Raw genomic sequence first — 24,956 nt, 5'->3', positions numbered from 1 at the left:
GATGTGACTCCTGACACAGCGAGCAGAGAGGAATTGAGGGTCGACTGCAGAAGGAAGCAGACTATGCAGCTTCTCCAGGTTTCTTCACTTCAGTCCACTAATACCTTCAGGTAATATAATTTGTGTGTGTATAATCTTTGTATCTACCAGGGAGGTAAATGTAGGAAGTGTATTTGCTACATTAAAACTTCTGTACGCACCTTTATGCCCCTAAAGCATACACTGTGCCAGTATCGGTTAGCTATTTTGACTAGCTGAAGTACCCATCCAACTTCACCACTGACTTATTTAATTATGTTTCTTAATTTATTTAATGTCTGTCTTTATACAGGCAGTCTTCAGGTAGCAGCGTTGTTGAGGAAGGTTTCCCTTCAATGTGGGAGTCAGGGCAGGCGGCATACACGTGTGTGCATCTTCGTTAGCCCTTAGTGCTGATAAAAGGTACTTCAAAGCACGTAGTTCAAATGGCCGCTCCTGAATGTTTCTTGCAGAAATGGTAGAACTGGTGGTGTTGGCTTTTTTTTTTTTTGCTGCCTTGAGGGGAAATGTGTAGGTACCATAGAAGGCAGCGGCAACGTCCCGAAGTACTTGTCTTATACATGGAACCTCATCCCAGAAAAACAGTACATTTTAAACAAAGTAATTCCACTTGTGTTTTGGTCTCTCAGATGATGATACTAATATATTATTTTTTTCTCCTCCCTCTAAAAATTGAATTGACATGTATTTATCCAATGCAAAATATGAAAGATACAAAAGCGTGGTCTTTGGGACAACATTTTATCTTTTTTGTTGAATCTGTTTCTGAATCTACCATACGTTTCAGTACTTCCTATTTTCTTTGGATTTTGGTTGCCTGAAGCTCTGAGCTTGTCTCCAGATGTTGGTAGGTCCTGTTATAGAAATGAGGCTGGGCATCAAATGCATGTGTAGGGGTAGCTCTACATTTTTCTTTTTGGTAGCTATATTTCTTTCATAAATATGCTTATGTATGAGCTAAGCTCAGAGGAATCCTCTGCACATACGAATGAAAACTCTGGATTTGGAATGTAACAGCTGCTGACCTGCATGAGTAGGTCATGAAAGTGTCATTATAAACAAAGGTTGATTTAAATCTCAAAGCATGTTTTCTCCAAGATTGTGATTTTAATAATACTTGTTTGTAACAGTGAATTTTCTTTTTGTTCACATAAATGTTCAATCTCCTTTTAAGTTTTGCGTTGTGGTTGAAGATTAACGTGTTCTTGTGGCAGCAGCTTCCATATGTATTGCTTTACTTTGTTTTACCTGTGTTTTGATTCAGGGTAAACAAAAGCTCTCAATCTGCCTAAATGCTTATTTTTTTATAGGTGGTACTAATTAAGCTACGGTCTTTTTTTTTTTTCTCCTGTCTCTACTTTCTGGGATTTTTTTTGTGTGATTCAAATCCAGGCTTCTTTCCACCCTTCTTTGCACTTCCCACTCTTGTACTTGTACTTTCTAGAGATGGGTGATTAGTATGAAAATTATGGCATAGAATTTATCTGTGGGTGGTAGGAGAGGTGGAGAGAATAGTACAACTCCTCTTTACCCCTGTTTGTATGAATTCTAATACTCCATTTTAGTTACAGCTCCTTATGACACCCAGGTCCCCTTCCTAATCTAGTACACCACTTTAGAGCCATGTAGGATTCAACTCCTCCTTAAAGTGTGTTACCGTGAAATGGTCTGACATTGAGTTCATCTGCTGTTGTGACACTCACTTCCTTGTGTGTTTAGGTCTATGTGGACACCCAAGGCAGTTTTTAGGAAGTGGTGCTGCTGGTAGCAAAATTCAATTTAGGATGGAGCTGTTGCATGATGTTTAGTATAACTCTGCCCGAGACCCAAACTAGCCCAGGGTATAGCAAGGTGATCCACTGCTTTCAGTGGCAGAGCCAACTTAAGCCCTTTCCTCTCTGTCCTGTGGTTCATTTTCTGTCTGTCCCTAAGTAGCGGTTTGAGACGGCGCTGTACAAAATGTCGCTGAAAGTTCGAGAGGTGCAGGGGTGGGAACACCATAAACCCGCCTTGTTGCTAAAACCGGCGTATTCTGTAACTACACTCATGTTGGCCTGGAGAGGACTGGGCTGTGCTGGACATCGCAGAGACCTTGCCCTTCCTCACCTTCAGGGGAAAGGAGTGTCTGTCACCTAAATAGTTGTTTGTCATATTTGTCATATTGCTGCTTTTCTTAATGAATAGTTCTGTTTCTCAGATTCTCCACTTGAGCTTTAAACCACAGTGAAGTCTTTGGCCAGGACAAAAGCATTGCCATATTACTTCTCTTTTGCTGTGAAGTTCAGTGATTCATTTCAACGTGCCAGTCTACATTATTTGTTTTGAACTTTTAAACATCAGTTTCCACACAGACAGGGCCTGTGCAGAGTAAGAAGATGTACTGACTTAGCTGTTCTTGAAAATAACGCTGCTAAATCCCTTGTGGAAAATTGTGAGTGGTTTTCCAATGCTGACTGTGTAAAACTTCTCCTGGAGAAACCACCACAACTCACAGAATCACAGAATGATATGGGGTTGGAAGGGACCTCTGGAGATCATCCAGTCCAACTCCCCTGCCAAAGCAGGTCCACCCAGAGCAGGTTGCACAGCAACGTGTCCAGGCGGGTTTGGAATGTCTCCAGAGACAGAGACTCCACCACCTCCCTGGGCAGCCTGTTCCAGGGCTCTGCCACCCTCGAAGGATAGAAGTTCCTTCTCATATTTAGATGGAACTTCTTATGTTCAAGTTTGTGCCTGTTAGCTCTTGTCCTGTCCCTGGGCACCACTGAAAAAAGACTGGCCCCATCCTCCTGACACCCACCCTTTAAGTATTTATAGGTGTTGATCAGATCACCCCTCAGCCTTCTCTTCTCCAGACTAAAAAGACCCAAGTCCTTCAGCCTTCCCTCGTCAGAGAGATGCTCCAGGCCCCTCATCATCTTTGTAGTCCTCTGCTGTACCCTCTCCAGCAGTTCTCTGTCCTTCCTGGACTGGGGAGCCCAGAACTGGACACAGGACTCCAGATGGGGCCTCACCAGGGCAGAGCAGAGGGGGAGGCTGACCTCCCTCAACCTGCTGGCCACACTCTTCCTGATGCACCCCAGGATGCCATTTGCCTTCTTGGCCACAAGGGCACGTTGCTGGCTCATGGTCATCCTGTTGTCCACCGGGACTCCCAGGTCTTCTTCAGAGTTGCTCTCCAGAACTCAGTTCAGTTGTAGCATTTGCACTGCACAAACTATTGTGACATTGCTACCGAAGGCCTCGAGGTACAAATAAATTCTGGCTCTAGAAATGTATCAAAGTCAAGAAGAGTCATCCCTGCGCTGGCAAATGTCCATCAGTGATGACCTGTCATTGCTGATGGACATTTGCCACTGCAGGGACAACGCTTCACTTAGAAATACTTATCAGTGTAGAATGCCAATATTTCCCGTATTTTCAATTAAATGCCTCTGGCATTTTGCACATATTGTATATATATATAAAAAAGACGGTCTGCAACCGAGAATAAGAAAACCAATATTAAAACTGACTGATGATATTAAGGAGAACTAGTTACTGGAACGGAAACAGTAGTAAAAGACATTCTTTAAACACTTGAGAGCCAGAGAGGGACTCTTTGTCAGGAAATGTAGTGACAGGACAAGGGGTAATGGTTTTAAATTGGAAGAGGGGAGATTTAGATTAGATATTAGGAGGAAATTCTTTCCTGTGAGGGTGGTGAGACACTGGAACAGGTTGCCCAGAGAAGCTGTGGCTGCCCCATCCCTGGAGGGGTTCAAGGCCAGGCTGGATGGGGCTTTGAGCAACCTGGTCTGGTGGGAGGTGTCCCTGCCCATGGCAGGGGGTTGGAACTGGATGATCTTGAAGGTCCCTTCCAACCCAAACCATTCTATGATTCTATGACTTAAATGGGAAATACTTTCCCTGGGGTTTGAAAATCCTTCTACTCGATATGCTTAGGAGAAAGATATGGCAAAACTTGTCTTGCTGGTAACTCCATTTAAATTCCTAAAGGCAAGAGAGAAGTTCTTCTCAGAGACAGTGCACTGGGAAAGTGATTCTTTTGTTGGTGGGAAGGAGAGGCCGTGGGAGGATGGATGCAGCAGAACTTATTCTGGTTTGACAGGGCAGGAAGTCTTCTGCAAACTAAGGAGATGCTTTCAATCAACCGTCTCTACCAAAGAACTTTGGACAATTCATTCATTTTTTTTTTTTTTTAATTTTTTTTTATTAGTTGTCATTCTTTGACATGATGAATACTTACAGCAGTATGTTAAAAAAGATACAGTTAAGTCTCTTGGCATCACTGCATAGCAGTCACAGCATTTTCACACAATCTAGTGCTTCCTTTCAGAATGATGCATATGGCATATATACGCACATATGGGGGGCTGATTCTTGGTCCCGGTGAAGTTGGTGGGACCAGTGTTTGGCCCGTAGAGTTGTATAAGATATGTGAATATGTATATATAAAATGCTTTACAATAAACATGACATATACAATCTTGAATTCAAAGATAAGCAGAATATATTTTACATCCAAGTCAAACTTATGCTCTGCACTTATAGTTTATGTACCTAAAATATCGGATGGATTAAAGAAACAAATAATAGAATAATAGTTTGCACCAATCAAAGTAATTTGGATACGTATTCATGGCATGAGCTTGCCTTGGGTTTGTGTTTTGGGGTGGGTTTTTTCTTGGATTTGCAGGATCTTAATTCAAATTTAAGTATTGATTTTTATTTTTTTTATTATTTCTTTTTTTGTGGGCCATTTGTAGGTGTATGGTGGCATCAGGAGAGGAATGGGAGTACTTTATGGACAGCTCAACTGAGTGACTTAAAATATAAGGCTATAACTTGTGGCTGGTACCCTGATACCTGAAAATAAATTTTTAACTACTTTTGAGTGTTTCTCCTTTCTGAGGAGAGCCCATTTGGGAGGGCTAGTGTGTGTTCCCTCTGTTTTGTTGGATGCTTTTAATAGAAAACTTCAACCACAGATTGGAAAAGCTGGTGAGAGAGCTATGCAGTGTGAATAAGGGGTTTATATCTCATTTACTGTGGCAGCAGCCTTCTCACGGATCAGGCAGGGAGACGGATTATTTATTTATGTATTTCCATGAAAACCAATAGGTTATACAAAAATAACTGGCCCATGTTGTAGATTAGGTTATACGCAACTGCAGATCAGGTGGGTTTCTTTCCTCCATAGACTCTACTTATCTAAGCTGCTCCTCTCACTGTTTCTGTGTTTCAAAGGTACACATTTCCAATAGTCCTTTTTTTCCCCTGGAACATCGACCATTTAAAAACCCAAAGGCAGGTAAAACCTTTACTTAAGAAAAATGCATACGTATGCATTATTTTAACCAGCCTAAAAGTTTCATTTATCACCACTTTCTTTTGTTATTGTTGTTCTTGTTATTTAGATAGAATTGGCCTCTGATGGTATGAAATCCGCATTAAAAGAAACAAGGTTTTAATGAAATGAATTGTGTTTGTGGGGCATAAAAGCATTTTAAGCTCCTGCTTTGAGCAGTTTTCTAATTCTTTCCTTATATGAAAAGCTTAACTGTTTTAAAACTTCAGAATCTTCCAGCTGCACCGGCCCAATAAGAAACAAAAATAATTTACAGGGGTTTTCTGTAAAGGGGCTAATTGGGCTGACACGACAGGGATCTCTATTGTCTACATAGATGCTTTTCTATTCCGTTGGCAACCTGGGAAGAAATCCCAGTACAGAAACGTCTTCCGAACTAGAGAATACCAAATATCTATCGCAACTGCTTATACTGAGCCCTGGTGCTGTTGGAGTGGCTGAATCGGGTACGGTTTGGGTTCTTCTAGGGGAAGTTAAAGGGTAACGTTTTGCATTACAGACCCCAGGAAATCTGGCCGCCAGAGCCGAACTTTTCAGGGCGCTTTTGTCTAAAGCACCTGAGGCAAAACTGGCCCAGACCCAAACTTGGTGTAACGGGTTTGACTTCACAAGTACAGAAGCGTTTCTGGAGCTGCCCTGAACCTATTTCGAGCATTATTTCATTAGAAAAGGGCATTTGAAATCTAGCAAGGATGCTCAGTGCACCAAAAAAACCCCACAGCCTCTTCCTTTTAACAGCGTTTCAAAGTTGGGAAGTTTTAACTGGGTAAGAGCACGCTCATAATGGACCCTGTAGGCTCTAATTACAGAAAAGGTCTTGGTTTTATTGCAGTTGGAACTTGATTTGTACCTAAAGCTTTCCCATTGGACCTATTTTCTGGAAGCTCCTCAGAAACACCTCAACAACGTAGCTGTCAAGAGCTTTTTATGCTGCTAGAAACCGGGTTTGTTTAACTAAACCTCAGAACACTTTAAAAAAGATAATAATCTTTGAACTAGATGGAAAATGGTTTTCATTTCTTAGTAAAAAGACAAAACGGGAAATTATACTCTCTTGTATGTACTTAAGTGCTTCTAAGCAGCGCATTACACTGCTTGTGTAATGTTCTAATAATTGTCCTAAATCTGTCAGGAGAAGGAAAGATACAGCTAAAAAGCTGCAAAGTGGTGATGCTCCTGCCTGCCCCCCCCAATCAGGTGGTTAAAAAAGACATTTATGTCCTGTAGTTAGAAATAATTGTATTCTACTACAACTCTCTGTCTTTGCTTGTTGTGGTACTTCTACTATGTGAGTTGCATTTAGAAGAGGGAGAAAAAAGAATGCTTTCTACTGCTTACAGCTTACAAATCAGTAGAGGAGTAGAAAAACATCGTTCTCGGGATGGTGATTTCCACCTTCCTACTTCAGCGGGGTTCCATGATCAAGGCCAGGCTGGATGGGGCTTTGAGCAACCTGGTCTGGTGGGAGGTGTCCCAGCCCACGGCAGGGGGGTTGGAACTGGATGATCTTTAAGGTCCCTTCCAACCCAAACCACTCTGTGACGATTCTATGATTCAGTTTCTTTCGCTGAAGATACATGTCCAATGAATTAGTAGAGTTGAACATTTTTCACTAAAACTTTAGCTTTTTATTTTCCTTTAAACATATCAGTCAACTTATGAGCATGAACCCTTTGTCTTATCAGGCCAATATTTGCTGTAATTGAGAAAAATTCTCTATCTCCCCTAACACTTCTATGAGTAAACATTATCTTTCTCCAACACCAGCTCAAATAGCTCTTTCTTTGTTGGCCTCTCCAAAGAGTTCATGTCCAAACGTGATTATATGGGCACTACCTGCTAGTTCTTTTGAAAAACACAGATTTGATGTGCTGGGGGGTTTACAAAAACACTGCGCTTTTTACCCAAATGCAATTATTTTTTCTGGGGGCAGGGCAGAGGAGGGCAATCACTTTGGTACGATGCAGTAGCATCTGAGAACACAACCTCATTGAAATGATGGAAGCTTAAGGAAAGTTGTATAAAGACTAACTCAACTAAGGTCATTTATGGCATGATAAGGCCATTTATCTTTCACAAACATGACACCATAGAAAATGCCTCAGCTACTACGATAGTTAAGATGATTTTTCTTAACGGTCTGGCTACAACCCACTTTTTTCCTTCATTGAGCGAGACTGATCTAAAAGACAGTTGAGTACTTAATTTTTTTTTTCTTTGTTTTTGTAATGAAAAGAAAAATACAAATGCATTTCAATTCTGGCTATCTAAGGAGGGATGTGGGGGGAAAAAAATCAGCTACACTGCAACATCACTCCAGAAAACAACTGGACTCCAGAACTACTAGAATGTCGTGCTCTGTAGATCACTAAGCTACTTAATTAAAATTCACGCTCTTGAATAAATGTTAATCAGGTTGAACTGTCAAATCCGGTGGTGTTGCTGTGGGTTTTGATTTTATGGTTTGGTGTGGTTTTGTGTTTTTTTTTTTTAAACTTAAAACTTCAGGCTCTGTGAACCATTTGCCTAGACCAAATGTGCCAGGTGCCACGGATTAACAACATGGACCCATATGGAATGTGTTTGAAGTTTTCGAGAAGTTATCCTGCAGATTTCATTCCCTAATGACCTTTGATACACCTTGGATAGTGGAAAGGCAGTTCAGAATCGTTATCTTGTGACCGTATGGTTTTGGCAGCTATCAGAAGATGAAGGAAGTTAAGGCTTTTATCCACAAACGGTGGTGTATATTAATAAACTCTATACCATATTTACAAATGCTTCCTCTTGTATTAAAACTAACAGTATTCTGTTCACAGTGCCAATGTTTTTACAGGTAGCAATCCCACAGTACTCCAGTATTTTGGCATGGGAATCAGTAGCGCTTTGTATTTACAGAAAATGTACACGTATGAATATAAACATGTTACTTGAAACAGTACTCAAAAGATAGATCTGTTCGTGTTTCAAAGGTTTAGACTGTACAACACCTTCCCTTTGGGTTGCGAGGGTTCCTTGCAATGAGAAGATGCCCGTCTTTTATCCAAAGTGGCATAAAAATGGTTACCAAAATGAGCCTTGTTACACTGGAGCTGTGTATACGGAGAGTAACTTCAGTCCAGGTTTTATAGATCTGCTGTTTAGTGCACAGAATACAAAAGTTAAAAAGGTTTTTGTTTTAATTACTAAAATAACCAGACTCTCTCTGCCCTCTGCGAGCACTGTCTCACTCAGCCAGTGTCCCCTGGATGCTGAAGATGCTGGTGGTTTAATGTGCAGCCCAGCTGCCAGCCTGGGAACCAACCGTATGGAGCTCTGGGCCTATATACATATGTCACAGTATGACTCGTGGTAAATGGATATATAACCAAGAGCGTCTCTGTCATCTCCCCCTGTTCTCTCAGGAATCCTCCCCGCTTCCCAGCAGCTGTAACCGGCCCGGCTGAAGTTCTGCTGTCTGGGACTCTGCGCTCAGGCAGTTCGTGATCAGAGGTGACGAATGGCATCAGGCATGCGCAGAAGGAAGAGAGGGGAGAGGAACACCAAGGAGACCCAGAGAGGAACCCAGCAGAACCGTGGGCTCGTCTGTGAGGACCCTTAACGGCTTCTGCTTTGCCGGTTCTTCCCTTTCCGCGGTCTTGACAACATGCTCCGAGCTCCCCGGGGTTTTGCTTGCTGCTGTGATCAAGACAAGCAGTGCTATAAGGGAAAGTGCAAAGCTGCCACTAAGGAGTCTCTTCTTCATTTAAAGTCTGTTCTTGGCTGCCAGTCACTTGACCTGAGTGGTCGTTGCTCCTACTACTGCTGTGCTGCTTGTGGAGCAAACTCCTCCACTTGGCCTTGTTCCTCCTGAGATGGTTTAGCATGTTTTCAGATAGGGGGGTATCACCTGTAAACTGGGCCCACCTCTCAAAGAGCGGCTCTACGATGTACGTCATGAACCCTGGAGAAACACACAAAGGACAGCAGGTGAGGGACAAAGTCATTCCAGTTCATTCACTGTCCCCATAGAGTGCCTCGAGAGGACACAGCGATATAAATGCCAAAAACCCTGATGAGAAATAACAATAAACCCTCAAGCAGCCATGGATTCCTTCTGAAATGCACAGCTTGTGACAAGATGTGACTTATCTGTACGTGGAACAGTAAAATCTGTGAGAGAGAGCATCCTTCTCTGAGGAGGTTTCAGACTAGAACGTAACCAGTATTTAATCACACGTTGGCTGCAATTTTTCTCCATGGATATTAGAATGGCCCCTTTTTTCCCCCTATATCATGCAACAACTCCTTTGTCTTTCTGTTGACTCTTTGGCTTGGATAGGTTTCTTTTTGAATATTTTATTTAGGATGTGAATCGTGACTCTTACGGTACGTGCAGTTCTTATTGTTAAACCAACTAGACTGGGGTGGGGGAGAAAAGTTTCTCTTTGAGCCTGTTGCCCTACTGAGATAAACCAGGAGAGGGGAGAATGAAACTAATCCTTACCGATCTGTATGCTGGGTATTGTATCCTTCTGCTGATTACAAAGGGGGCTTATTTCCAGTTCAAATTTTTGTTCCAGGTCACCTGGAAAAAAAAGAAAAAAAGAAAAAATAATTTTCTGCCGCTTTTCTCTCTTCTTCAGACCTCTACCAGACTCTTACAGTGACTGCAACAGGGTGGATGTGAGCAGTTGGAATCTTCCACCAGTTAAATGTCATAGAATCATAGAATGGTTAGAGTTGGAAGGGACCTTAAAGATCATCCAGTTCCAACCCCCTGCCATGGGCAGGGACACCTCCCACCAGACCAGGTTGCTCAAAGCCCCATCCAGCCTGGCCTTGAACCCCTCCAGGGATGGGGCAGCCACAGCTTCTCTGGGCAACCTGTTCCAGTGCTTCTCCACCCTCACAGGAAAGAATTTCCTCCTAATATCTAATCTAAATCTCCCCTCTTCCAATTTAAAACCATTACCCCTTGTCCTGTCATGGGGTCTAAATGTCAAATGTCTAAATACCTTCCTTTTTTGGATGACTTCTTTTTAGGTATCAGGGGAACTGAGTATCTCTACAAAGAAAAAAATCTCTCTAAGGAAAGATGAATTTTGAACAAACGTTAAATCTCAGCACTTAATGTGTTCTGAGGACTTTAATTTGTCTTATTATCATGGTGTAGCTGGGTATTGGGGCCATGCCTGTGCTGCTGCATCAAACTTACATCACTAGTTCCCTGGGTGGTCCAGGAAGTCCCCAGAGAGTCATCTGCCCAGGACTGACTCAAGACAGCAGACAGATTTAAACCATAGTCGTTGACTGAACTCCTTATCACCTTCACAGCAGAGTATTTGTCTAGTTGGAGCGGGAGGTCTCTAGGTGTGAATCTGGGACTGGCCTGGAGATTCCTGCTGTGACTGGCCTCAGGGTCTGTCTCAAATTGTTGAAGAACAGCCTGGCTGGGGGACCTGCTTGCTCCAGATGCCACCTCAGATCGCTCCTGCTGCAGGATTGACCAAATTTGGCATGGAGAAGATGCTTATAAACAGTCAGTAGAAACTATTCCTGCAGGTGCAGAAATGGTCATGCAAGACAGTCCTCCTTGATCTCTGAAGGTCCCTTCCAACCCCTACTGTTCTGTGAGTATATATAGCTAAGACAGGAGATGTTTTTTATGTAGTTGAAGGTAATCAGTAGCAATGATCACGCGTGTGCCGGAGGGGTCACAGAGAACCACGGGCCAGCTGGATATAAAAATTCAGCAGAAGAACACCTCAGGGGGTCTCATTCACTCATTACCATCCAGGCAACAGCCACTTGCCCTGCTGGAGGGACTGCATTTCCCCATGCAGCAATTGCTCCATGAGAAGATTGCTGTGAGTTAGGTTTTTTGGTTGTTTTTTTTTTTTTTTTTTTTAAACACTCTGTGTGTGCAACACATCCATCCTTTGTGATTGTCCGCCTTCTCTGAGATGCTGGCAGGGCACAGTCCTGGTTACGCACCAGGTACAGGACCTTTCCTGTCTACAGTATGGAAGGGAAGGGAGATGTGCCACTCGCCCTCAGACAATGGTATTTCATCCATGTGCTTTACTAATAAGAAGATAGTGAGGGCTGGTTATGCAAAGGTTCCTCATAAGTAAAATGGACCTGTTAGATCAGACAAAACCACCATATTCAACCCGTAAAGAAACATTTTGCTGTAAATCCACTGTTTTTGTTGAAAGCTCTTTTCTCCCCACTAACAGTTTTGACTGAAATGCTATTGTGCTACTCGGGCTCTATAGCCCCGTGTAAAATACCCTGCTTTTCCTCTCTCTGCAGCGTGACATTTCTTCTTAAATGCAAGGGGAATAATTTCAGTTTTAATTAGATATTTAGAGAACATCAGGGAAACATTTTTAGCTTCATAAACAAAAGGAACAATTCAGCAAAACTGAGACAAAATACCAGTTTGTCACATTTCCAAAGGTGCAGTCCAACTGTCCTCTTCTCTACCCCCTCCAAAAATGTTTGACTGAATAAAAGAGTGTGTAACTCCAGTGACACCCCCCTCTACAGGTATTCTGGCTTCAAAATGCTTGACCTGTCTGGCTTGAAGTGTATCAACATCTTCCTGTCTTTAACAAATCATTTAATTGGCAAAAATCAGATTTTCCTTTGCACGGTAAGAACCTAAATGTTGGTCAATTTTCTTACGCTTCAAGTTGCTACAAAAGTTATTGTGTGAATTAGTTGCTGAGACCTTTTCAGGCTGGGGAAAAACCTTCCAAGCAATTTTAAAACCTCACCAGAGAAACCGATCGTTAACGTTGCTTAAACATTAGCCATTTTCTTGAAACTCGTTTCTTGCCAGTTCCAGGTTTTGTATAAACAAATCAAGTTGCGTTACTTACCCTGTGCTCCTAATTGACTTTTAAAACATCTGAGAACAAGCTAAAGTATTTTTCTAGGAAAGGTTTGTGTTAGGAGCTGCTTTAGGCATCAGGTGCTCCCTGAAAGGTACCCGAGTTGTTTATTTTATTTGCTAATAGAAGTAATGTAGATGCACCAGGTGACTGGGATGTCAGGACCCGAGTCTCTATTAGAAATGTTTGATATTAAAAAAACATTGAAACTTTGAATGCATTCCAGAAGGGAGATTAAACAAGGCACTAATTGTGGTATTATCGGCCTCATCTATAGTTAAAAAATCAAAACCATGGTTTTCAAATGTTAAACAAACAAACAAAAAAATACCTTCAAGCCCCAGCATTGTGCGTAAGGGGATAAAGAGGTCTGCGATAACATTTTAAAGTGATAATGGTATCTAAATAATACTGGGTTTTATATCACTTACCAGGATTATGCAGCCACCAGTGACAGCCAGACCACAGTTTCTGTAAATTCTCCCACATGAAATGCTCTTTCTCTCCCTGTTACACTTCTAACTGGTCTCACAGGCTCCAGTGTCCCCTTCCAGAGGTATATTTTTAGATGTTATTCTAATAAATCTTGAGTCTTGGGGGAAAAAGCTTACGTTTACAAAGGCTGAGTGCTGTCTTTCTCAGCATGGTCCCTCGATACACTAAAGGTGAGATATCACACAACTGGGGACCTGCTGTCATGAGCCGGATATTGATTATGCCTCGGCTATACATCTGACTAAATAAACCTGCATCCGGCAAGCTGCTTACGTCGCTTCAAAAGCATCAAAGTCAAAGACATTTCACCAGCTTCAACTGAAACTGGCTGAAAATTAACTTGCTGACCTATTTGTCCTTGGTATGGACTAATTGTATCAGGTACCTGCTCGAACGTGGCTTAACTTCATAGTGCAGGATTTTAAATGAACTGAGAACTTCACTGTGTGCTCTTCCAGCGTTTGTACCACTTGCCCTCAGCTCTCAGGATGCTCCGAACAAAGAATTTAACAGTGATTAAACTCTGCTGCACCCTGTGTTGTAGCACAGCATGACCTTGCCCATGCAGATAGAGCCAAATGGTATAATTACTGCATTTAAAAAAAAAAAACAAAACACCCTGCCTGACTGCACTCTCTGCAGGGGTTTGAAAACATTTGCAATAGGTCCTAGCTGAGCTTTGGCTTGCCTGCTTTGGCCCTTTCAACAGCATTAGAAGAGCTCGGCGTGCTGGGAACCGCGTTTGAACCCTTTCTCTGTGTTTCTGCACAGAAGAATGTGTCATATTTGGGAAACAGCGAGGGTAAGGCTCCCATCGGAGATGTAGCAGGAGCGTGAAAAGCGAGATAAAACGCAGTGGGCAGTGGTGGGATTTTGGAGCAGCGTCACCCTGGCGCCGTTCCAGCTCAGAAGAGCTAAGGGTGATTGGAGGGTTTTTGGAAAATCATAGAATCATAGAATGGTTTGCGGTTGGAAAGAACCTTAAAGATCATTGAGTTCCAAACCCCCTGCCATGGGCAGGGACACCTCCCACCAGACCAGGTTGCTCAAAGCCCCATCCAGCCTGGCCTTGAACACCTCCAGGGATGGGGCAGCCACAGCTTCTCTGGGCTTCTCTCTTCTTCTCTCTTGCCAGGGTCTCACCACCCTCACAGGAAAGAATTTCTTCCCGAGATCTAATCTAAATCTCCCCTCTTTCAGTTTAAAACTGTTACCCCTCGTCCTATGGCTCCACTCCCTGATCAAGAGTCCCTCCCCATCTCTCCTGTAGCCCCCTTTAGGTACTGGAAGGGGCTCTAAGGTCTCCCCAGAGCCTTCTCTTCTCCAGGCTGAACAACCCCAACTCTCTCAGCCTGTCCTCGCACCAGAGGTGCTCCAGCCCTGTGGGCTCTCCAGCTGAATTCAAGGGCTGGGGCACAGCAGAGCCCTCCTTCCCTCCCTCTCCTGACACTGCGACGGGAGCAGCGAGGGTGAAGAAACACTCGCTGCTCTTCTCTCCCTTCCCACCTCTCCAGCGGGGCAGAATCTCTCATTCCTGGGGAAGATTTTGAGGCAAACTGGGTTGGCTGAACGCTACCTCTTACTGGCCACACAAAAAACCCAAGAAGCTGAGGTGAGAGGGGACCGGCCGCGCGCCGAGGGGCTGACCTTGCCGGTAGAACTCTTCGCAGACCCGTTCACTCCACTGTTTGCTGAGGTCCCAGAGCCGGCAAGGGTTGCAAATGTCAGCGCACTTGAGCGCAATCTGAAAGAAGAAAAGCAGCGGTGAGAAAAGCAGTTCCTGCCTAGCAGTGCTTCAGCAGTCGTGAAGCTCCCAGACCTCACCAGCGATGCAGGGAAGGGTTAAGATCACCTTTTGGAGACTCAGACTCACCCTTTTGAGGAAAGAGCATTTATATTTAAGCCGCGAACAAAACATTCATTCAGCCCTCCGCTTTACAGTAGCGAGAACAAGAGGAGGGCCAAATTCCAAGGCTGCAAAGTCTTTTGGATATTCCTTGCAAGGAATAAGCCAACAAAAGCCTCGGGCTGGCTCCTGCTGACTGCCTGGCTCAGCATCCCCGGCGGATGACAAGGAAGGGAAGAGCCAAGCTGGTGTATTTGGGCATCGTTTCCCTGCGGTCTCAGTAAGCGACCTTGCATCTCACTTCAATTACACTTCGCCTTAACGTCTGCCTATTTTTGTTTACAAAGCTAAGCACAGGGCCCTCTGTGCTGCCCCTGGCTTGGTTTCACTTAGTTAACTAGTACTTTTAAGTCCTTTGCCCGGGAAGGAGTCAAGAGGGCAAAAGGTTTTTAAAATCAAGTAACTGCTTCAGAGAAGTAAGCCGTGTAACGGTCTGTCTGCGTTATTGCCTTGGAACAAGATGTCATGTGCCTCATTCCTTCCCAGACCGAACACAGGCAGTTTGCCTGGCAGAGGTCAGAAATCAGTCTGGCACCCGGGAGGAAAACATAAGAAATATTTCCTGTATAAATTCAGACCTATGTGAACTGGAGGAGGGAAGTCTCCGAGTCACTTCTCTCCCTGGACTAAACTGATCAGCCTTAATGGTACTGTCTGTTCAAACACCCTTTAATTTATCCTGATCAATCAAGATTTCTTGGCTTTTTTTTTTTTTCCCCTTTTCTTTCACAACTAATCCACCGGATAAGTAAATCTCACCATATCCGTGCCCTCGTTCCTATCTTCAAGAAAGTGCATAAGGAACTTTTTGCCACAGTTGAGATCTGTAATCCCTGTGCCTTTGGCACTGGCACAACTTTCTTGCCTAATCTGTCCAGAAATAGGATAAACCCATCACGCTGCCCTGCACGGTCCAGGCAGGAACCTGACAGCAGACCGTGTTTGATGGAGGACAGGCGAGCGGGTTACCACGTTTCCCACGCTGCTGGAGGGGGAAAGAATTAACAGATCAGCACTTCTTCCCTTGCAACTGTCACCCTTCCTGTAACCTCGACGAAGTGGTAACATGCAGATGTTTGTTTTATTAATGATAACGATTACTTAAACTCCTTTATGTATTTAAAGAGCGAAATTGATGTCATTTCTCCAGAGAAGAAAATATGCAGCTACTTTAATCACAATAACGCTTTAAATAGGTAGAGGTTTATTCTGAAGAGCCTGGTAGCGACCGCAGCTTAGCTGGAAGAACCAGTTTGAATCTATCTGATTTTTAAATAAAGCATGGTTTCCTCGTTAGCTGGGCAGATCCATGAGAGAAGCACCCGCTGCCATGGCAACAGCTGTCTCTGCAGAGGCAGGATCTGAACATCCATCACAGGATGGGGACATGGGCACCTGATGTCAGGCTGCCTTGGCAAGGACACCGACAAGGGGGGTCTCCTGCGCAAGGCCAGAAAATAACACCCGAGAAGTGATGTTTGCCAGAAGAGCAAATATAATCAAAGCATTGCTTGGCAAGAGACGCAGTGGTCTGGAAATGAAATAATTAATAGCTTATCTTAATTTCTGAGCATTTGACACTCTCCTGTGTCTGTTGCATTCACAGCTTTTTAACTCAAGGAAATTGCATAAGGAAATGCTGGAGGTACCTTACGCTTGCCTGACATTCCAGGGAGCTGAAGCAAAGTGTTTATGGTGATGGGTAACGAGATGCTGATGTCCAGACACGCTATTGTATGCTATTCTGACATATACTAGGAAATACTGTGACTTGAAAAATGAAAAAAAAAACCCCAACAATAGTGGAAAAATAATATTTAAAGTTACCTGAAGCATAAAATGTCTGTCTTGTGCATCCTCCAGCCTCAAATCCTGATTGTCAAGGTGAGACTTCAGACGGATCAAAAACTCATTCTGTCTGTTGATGTCTGTTGCCAAGATCAGGGAGCCCAACTGCTGCTCGATGTCCTGTCTGCAATTAAGGAAAATAAGCCCCTTCAATCATGGAACCATTGAACATTAATAGCTCAAAACAACCTGCCATGGATCATAGCATAAAGCTTCCTCTTGCTTTATGGACGCAGTTGTCTCTGTTTGGTCAGTCTCTGCTCCGGTTTGCAGGGTCCAACTGTTCTCGCTGCCTAAATGGGCTCAGGAGGAATAGATAACGCAGAAGAAAAATGCTTGTTGGCACAGGGGGTTCTGAAAGCTTCTGAAAAGTGCTAGAAGAGTGAAAAAAAATGCTGCTCAGAGCTGGGTGCCGAATACTGCGACTTTGAGGTTGCAGTTGAAGTTGTAAAGGACTGGACTGAAGTCCTTTAAAGTAGGACTGAAGCTGTTGGTCTGAAGCAAAGGGTTTCTGGGGGGACACGGAGTTTATTGCTTCCAGGTAACTTGTTTATATTGTTGATAAAGTCACCTGTGATTAAAACTTACTACTGCAGGATGTTCATTGGCTCAATCTCCGTTCCTTGGTGGGAATAACACTGCACAAAACCAGTAGCAACTTGGTAAAGGTGCTCGTGTTGCTGAGGTTTTTTTTTTTGGTTTCACCCAAAAATATGGTGAAGACTGACCCACATCTCCTCAGTGAGGTGTGGAAGCCCTGAGCAGTCTCAATGCTACTCGACCAGTATTTACGCTTATAAATGTGGGTGTCTTAAAGGGTGGGTGTCAAGAGGACGGGGCCTGTCTTTTTTTAGTGGTGCCCAGGGATAGGACAAAAGGAAATGGGCACAAACTTGAATATAAGAAGTTCCACCTAAACATGAGGAAGAACTTCTTTCCTTTGAGGGTGGCAGAGCCCGGGAATAGGCTGCCCAGGGCGGTGGTGGAGTCTCCTTCTCTGGAGACATTCAAAACCCGCCTGGACACGTTCCTGTGCAACCTGCTCTGGGTGGACCTGCTTTGGCAGGGGGTTGGACTAGATGATCTCCAGAGGTCCCTTCCAACCCCATATCATTCTGTGATCAGCTCCTCCATTTTTCTATTTCAGGCTTTTTAATCACTAAATCTTTCCCTATTTGGTTGAGGCTACGTGAAACAAAATTGCCAACAATGCATCTGAAAAGGTCCATCTGAAAAGTGGCAAAGCCTTAGAAAATACTTCTGCTGCGTAACTTTAGCTCACGATTTCATACTGGCACCAAAAGAGGGCAGGAAGCTCAGCCTACTCTGAAGCCAGTGTCCTTTTAAGAAGAGCGGAGGAAGCCACGGACTAGTTTCAGTGGATTACCTCCAGCAGACACTTACGTCACCTCCTTGGGCAGATGGGCGAGGAGCCGTGACTCCCGGAGCATGCCTATCGTAGATCGCCAGTGGTGATTCTCCAGCACTGAAACGTTCTAGGGGAGAACAAAAGGAATGCGGTCAAGGATGAGGCAGGCACCCGTGGTACAGACACAGATTTGTCATATCACCTGACGCCTAGAGCTGGTTGGAAGTGCTGTAACATCAGCCTAAAATGTTTGCTTTTCAGCCACTTTTCGGACTTGAGGAACTGGTCTGGATTTTCTAGAGTTAAGGGACCTTGTGCTTCTAGGTTTCCTGGCTGAGGTCAGCCCCAGAGTCCTCTTGTTCTACAGTTGTTGAGTCCTGCTGTGAACAGGGGAGCTAATCTCATCTGAGCGGGAGATAGCTTGTATTCTAACAGATTTATTAACAAATGAATTAAAGCATGAGTGCAAAATCGTATTTTTACCCCAGGTTGACTTCTCAGTCTCTGCGGTTTGAATGCGGAGTGGACAAGAAAAAGAAAAATTAAACCGCCAAATTTCCCTTAGAGTCAGGGAACTGGAAGCTCCCTGCAGCTGCTGGGTGAAAGCAAGAGGAGTATCAGTATCACCGAGCATCCGCAGGCTTCAGCAAGTCAGGCTGCAACAAATTTTGAGTATTTTGAGTCCTTTTTGGTTTGTTTGCTTCCAACTAAGTGGAACCAAAGTCAGGTCGGAAAAATTTCCTAGGGAACAGAAACCCAGCCTTCTAGGTTGTCTGTAAATTATAACAAACTGGGTATCTCGTGTCTGATGACTTTATATAATTATCCTCACACACAATGCATTTGCCTCTCATCGCTCGTTTAGTTCACAGAGTACTTTCTAACCATTGAATGCCTCAGAAACGTCACTTGTTCAGAAACTTCTAACACAATTCTTATAATTCACAAAAACATCTGCTTGCTGAGGAGAAGCAGCCCAGCTGAGCACCCCTCCGGTGAAGGGCAGTCCCCAGTTATCCACAACAACGTGCACAGTGTGAACGTAACAACTGTCACCGAGCAATAGGGACACTCTCGAGGGAGCTATAGAATCATAGAATGGTTTGGATTGAAAGGGACCTTAAAGATCATCCAGTTCCAACCCCCCTGCCATGGGCAGGGACACCTCCCACCAGACCAGGTTGCTCAAAGCCCCATCCAGCCTGGCCTTGAACCCCTCCAGGGATGGGGCAGCCACAGTTTCTCTGGGCAACCTGTTCCACATCTGATCCCTGTTTTGGGGAGTTTATGGCTTTTGCAGTAGATAGATAAGCACTGGACTTAAAAAAACCCCACCACCAAACACAACCAAACCTTTTGGGCAGGTAGCAGGACAAGGACTCCACCTCATCACTGCCAACTGGGAAACGAGACTGAGAATCTCACTGTTAATCCCTGGCTCCGTCCTGCAGAGTCCCCCAGCTCTGGGTGCAGCTGCGGTCGTGCTGCCTTCCCTCTTGGATGCGAGGCACAGCTCCCACTTCTCCAAGAGGGACTGAACAGGATTTTTCTCCTTAAGGCTTCCTCATCCTTCTTTGTCACATCTAATGGCTGTTGAAACACTGAACTTGGCCAGTAACCAAGATCCAATTTGCATTTTGATCATTTTGTCAGTATTTTTCTTGGAATTTCGTGCTCGAAATTACTGCAAAGGTGAGGGTGCAAATTCGATTGATTTCCTATTACAGTATTTTCTACAGTATGTTCTGTTTTGAATTCATGCGGTTGTTGATGTGCTGCTTTGGTATTTCTTGGGGGTTTCTTTTTTTGTTTGTTTCACAGATACTGGGGGAAAAAGCAAAACAAACCCAAGCCCAAAACTTTCCAATCATGTAAAGACTAAGCCTTTTTCCTCGGAAGAGCTGACAAATCCAGAACTCAGGATCAGCTACGCAACATCTAAATTACTTTTGACAGCGATCCTGTTCATTAGCCAACTTAAATATCCCTCTTCTCTTTTTGCCTAAATACATCAGGATGGACTTTTGCAACCCTGTACTCTGACCAAGAAAAACAAGGGAATGTAATAGAACATAACAACAAGTTGGTTTTTTTTTCTTCTTTCACCTCCGTAGCCTCAGAGCTGAATCCTGGTCCCTACAGTCACCCCATGTTCATAGGCTGCCATCTTCCTACCCTAAGGTAAATTGGACAAACCCTGAGTGACTGTCACCTTTGGGAAGGCTTACACTTGTTTAAGACAGAACTAAGGCACCCTTGAAACATCCCAACTGGTGAGACCCTCCTCAGAGCACCCTGTGCCCCCATGTCCCTTCTAGCACGGTGCTGTCATTTGCTGGGAGGAGCTCCTTCAGCAGCACCCACCTCAACTGTGGAGCAGCACTCAATGGATGCAACTACTCTTTGGCCACACTTAAGACCAGCCAGAACAGAGCTGAGGGTGTAGATCAGAACTTTCTTGCATCCAACTAATAGTTACTCAATGGAAAAATCAAACTCAGGTATCCATCCCAGGGCATTCCCACTTCTCTAAGTTCCTGCTCTTTGTCTTACTGCTGTAGGGAGAACTTAAACCAAAGCTGCTGCGCTGTCTGGTTTCCCACACTTAAAAGGAAAGGTCAAGTTAACAAGCGACAACTTGAGCATGAAGTCATATGACTCCCCTGTTAAATGCAAGCAGCCAGAACCCCTGAAGCTGCTGCCAACAATTAGTAGAGTCGGCTATTTCACCTGGGAACGTTCTACTGCCTTATTAAAACTAATTGCCATGAGCTATCTGATTGCCTGGGCTGGTGGGGAGATCACCCATGCAGGGAAAAGTCTATGTGCTGCCTCGCAGACCGGGGTTCTCAGCTCTGAGCTCCAGAGAACTTGCTTCCCTTAACTTTTTACTTCTTTACAAACTGAGTGGCACAGGTTTGTTTTAAAGTCTGCATCTGCATCTCCTGTCACATCTGCATCTACTGCCTAAAACTAGCGGATTGCTTCAGGATTGTGAGGGGAAAAAAAACATGTTTTTTTTACTAAGACTATCACAAAATCTCTAATCTGTGACTTTCCCAGAGCCATTCAAACCACCACGCTTGAGATAAGCATTTGGAAAAGAAGAATAACTTGAAGAGAGGAAGACTTGCTATTCTAGCTGCAGAAAAAAACCTCGATTCTAATTCAGCTTTGAAGGCGATCTAAATTTCTTTCAATCTGGTCATCTGTTCTTAGTCATTGAGCAGTCAGTTTAACTACACAATGTTAAATAACTGAAAATGATACTTTAATTAGAAATGGGGCTTCTAAGGAGGACAGTGAAGTAAAACTGTTACAACTGATGCCCAGAACATATTTTCCTCATTCTAGATTATATACATCTATATTAAATTTGTAAAGTGTTCTTTCGTAGATTTCCGAAACCTGTACTATAGATGTTGTATGTGATCAGTCCAGACTTCTAAACTCTTACCCTTCATTTAAGATCCAGACAAAGATAGGTCTCAACTCTCTATTACTGAAGTTATAAAAGAACACTTTATTTATATCAACGTTATTTGTTTTCTTAGAAAATTCATACTTCATTCTCAGTAAAATACAGTTTTGTTTTGTTTTGTTTTGTTTTAAAAAAAAGAGCAATGTGACTTTTCCTGATGTTAGTTTTGATGTAGCAGTTTGGAGAACTAAAAGGCAGGATTGCATCAGGCTAAACAACCTCGTATGCTGCTTTCAGTCAAAAGAAGTAGAAATAATGTTGAATAAGCCGAATGTATTAACCAGAATTTGAGTTAATTGTGACTTTTAAGGCTACAGAGACCTAAGACAATGATTATCAAGCAAGAACGAAACTTTTTTTGTTGTTGCTTTAATGGCCAACGAAAGTTAGAGGCAAAATCTGCACCACACAACAAGGAATGCTGTTGGCTCCTCACAGGAGACTAAGTGACCTCCAGGTCCCTGACGTCACCTTTTACACTCTCATCTGTCCTTGTAATGCTAGAGATTTGAATGAGGCACTTCTATTTTTGTGGAAAATTATGATGCCTCACATGCAACAGACTCCTGTGGAAATTACCCTGTACGTTACAAAAAATGCCTTGCATCATAAAATATGGATTTAATTTGAAAATAAATATTGGAAGTTCTGAACTCCCTGGTGATGACACCTGATCTTCCTGAAACATGATTCTCCTCGTATATAACCTTCAGAAGCTGTCAAACACTTTGCATCTTTGTCAAATACTGAATGACCTTGTTTCGCAAAGCCTCCCCCCCCCCCCCCCGGATAATTCAAATGTAAATTTCTAATCTCAATTTACAAACAATCAAGACCAAAAAGATGCCATAAACAGATAGCCCTTAGTCTCAGTTACTCCTGTCTCAGGGACAGATGACTGACAGCTACTTTAAAACTTACTTTCATTTGATTATTTTACTCATTAGTCCCAGCCATTCTGTGGCTCTGCTGTTCAAAAACAAAAATCCTAGAACTTTTTTGTTTCAGTTTCCAGCACATGTTGAAGCACTAATCTTGAGAAGAGTATAATTTATTGTTTTAAAGACTATTTACTGAAACTAAATTTTTGACTACAAATGTTCTCAGCAAACCTTTTTTTCCAGCGTTGTTATTTTTATTGGCATCCATGTACTGTATACTTCTAAAATCTCTGGAAACAATCTGGGATCAATTTCAGATAAAATAATGTAAGTCAAACTTGCCAGCGAATGTCCCTAAACAGGATACTTTAAAATCACATTTGCTGTTGAAAGATTGCATTTTCTGTATCGTCACTGCCTTTTCTAACCAACATTTGAAAGTATGTTCAAGCCCAGTTAGCTGAGCAGAAACCACCTCTCCAAGATACTAATGTTTTATTTTTGCTACATTTCTTTCAGATTAGCCTGAATTTTCAACCTAACTATATATTATGGTTTGCCACTATTAATTTGAGAAGGAGCTGTTTATACCTTTCCATAGGACCAGGGTTTTTTGCGGAATGGCTCTACCCATTCCTCTTCAAAGGATCCTTAACATAACCTTCCCAAAGTCCCCTGGCTGAGTCCCCTGGCTTTTTTCCCTTCCCACTCAACTGGCCTGACATTTAGAAAAGACTGGAGCAAAACACACCAGACGCATATGGGGTATGACTTAATAAGCGGCATCAGCTTGTGACGGGGACAGTCACCAAGGTTTAAGTGTCTGAGCATCACTGTGCCCTGGCTGGAGCTCCCACGGTCCAGCCCCTTCCCGTATCTCAGGGCAGGGCTCCAGCCCCATGACACAGCCCACTTCTTATGGGAAAACCCAAACGTTGCTTGAGTGGGGGGAAAACAAGAGAGAATCTCTTTTTCAAGCAACAAGCACATCACAGCAAACTCGTCGTTCGCTAAGTCGTGTAGAAAGGGATATAGCTGTTAGTGAGTCCTCTTCCGTTAGATTCATTTTTAACTCGCGACATTCTCTTTCTGACACCTTATTACAAAGGCTGAAGATGGCTCTTCCGAAGGCTAGAAATCAGTACCACCTCCGTTTATTAGCTCTGAGTTATGGTTTGTGCAACCAAAATGATTTACGGCATTGCCCCAGTGCCTATATGTAAGTATAATGTAAAGAACAGATGTGCATGCAAAGATTATACACACAGGAGAGTTGTAGATAAAATCCAGAGGGGCAGTGATATCCATGGACCAAAAATACAAATATATTCAAAAAGGACCACAAAAATCAGGGCAGGATGGGTCCACAGTTAGTTATTGAACAAGAGGGTCTGTGTTTTTGTTTCAGGAAGTCTTCTCCTACTGCTTGCCAGCGCTGGGAGGATGTATACCAGGTGAAGGGCAACTCTATACTTATCCCAGGCTTACGTTTCTCTCCAAGATCTTTTACTGGCTGCTCTCAGAAACAGGATACTGGTCTAGACAGCCTGCGGCGTGACCTACAGTGGCTGGTTTTAAGTTCTTTCTTTGTATCTCTAGGCACGTTTATGTAAATATCTACAACTGTTCCTTTGGTTTCCTCTATCTTCTTTTTTTTTTTTTTAAATTGCAGCATTCATTAAGTGTTTAATTTTACTAGAACCCCATGAAGCAAAAGTTTCTTTTAATGCAGCGCCGATTTAGAACACGCCTGCTGCTTACTTGGTCACTGAAGGAAGACAAAGTACAAATTGTCTCACCGTGATTTTAAATCTCCTACCCACAGCTCCTTACCCCAGATGATCTACAGCAGAAATAACCCAGGCAACTGATTTGGCTTAAATGTCCTCAACAAAATCTGACATTTCCACCTTCTTTCTCTTTGCTGTAAGAAGGGACCTCCAGTGAAGAGCTTAACTGAAATTGTACAGACTCTAAAGTGCAGGTTGATTTGATGAACACCCCCCCTGCTGCCAGATTTTGGCATTAAAGTTCACTGCAAATTGCTTGAGACTCTCCTTGACACCATTTTACGTCCTATCAACATGATGAGCAGTTTTTACCTGGTACAGGCTGGCAAGGTGGTGTTTAGTTTTGATGAGAAAGGGTTGGTTGACCCCGGGGTGGTCCACATCGTGAGCTGCAGCAGCGAGCAGTCCGAGCATGATGTCCGACGGGGTGAGGAAGTTGGCAAGCTGCATCACACACGTTAATCACAAGAAGAATCATAGAATCAAAGAGCTGTCTAGGTTGGAAGGGACCTTTAAGATCATCTAGTCCAACCATCAACCTAACTCTGATAAAAAAACAAAAGAAAACCATACACCCCCCCCCCCATTACTAAACCATGTCTCTAAGCACTATCTCAACCTGTCTTTTAAACACCTCCAGGGATGGTGCCTCAACCGCTTCCCTGGGCAGCCCATTCCAAGGCTTAGTAACCCTTTCAGTGTAAACATTTTTCCTAATATCCGATTTGAACCTCCCCTGGCGCAACTTGAGAACATCAACAGTAAACACTTTGGTTTGGGTTTTTTTTTTCCCTTTCAGCAACGAAAGGAATCAGCTCACGGCACTGCTCAGTTTTGTAGGACAGTACACAAAAGTCAAATACAAAATAAATTTTGTGAACAACGTTTTTAAGGT

The 24,956-nt window shown here is 43.3% G+C and overlaps 1 protein-coding gene across 3 annotated transcripts in view; it reads right to left on the bottom strand.

Annotated features, from left to right (window-relative positions):
* Positions 1 to 7,635: 7,635 nt before the first annotated feature.
* Positions 7,636 to 24,956, bottom strand: part of PDE7B (phosphodiesterase 7B) — a 186,320-nt gene continuing 168,999 nt past the window's right edge. For all 3 annotated transcript variants that reach the window (XM_074163779.1, XM_074163772.1, XM_074163787.1), the window contains 6 exons: positions 24,374 to 24,505; positions 17,945 to 18,036; positions 16,520 to 16,664; positions 14,434 to 14,530; positions 9,897 to 9,977; positions 7,636 to 9,353 (listed from right to left, as the gene is read on the bottom strand). In XM_074163779.1, the coding sequence (XP_074019880.1) occupies positions 9,136 to 9,353; positions 9,897 to 9,977; positions 14,434 to 14,530; positions 16,520 to 16,664; positions 17,945 to 18,036; positions 24,374 to 24,505 (765 nt within the window). In that variant the 3' untranslated portion in view covers positions 7,636 to 9,135. The remainder of the gene's footprint in view (positions 9,354 to 9,896; positions 9,978 to 14,433; positions 14,531 to 16,519; positions 16,665 to 17,944; positions 18,037 to 24,373; positions 24,506 to 24,956) is intronic.

Source organism: Numenius arquata, chromosome 2 (genome assembly GCF_964106895.1).
Source record: "Numenius arquata chromosome 2, bNumArq3.hap1.1, whole genome shotgun sequence".
NCBI classification, from domain to species: Eukaryota; Metazoa; Chordata; class Aves; order Charadriiformes; family Scolopacidae; genus Numenius; species Numenius arquata.
The sequence above is the reverse complement of the archived record's forward strand: the minus strand, read 5'-3'. Positions and strand labels throughout refer to the sequence as shown.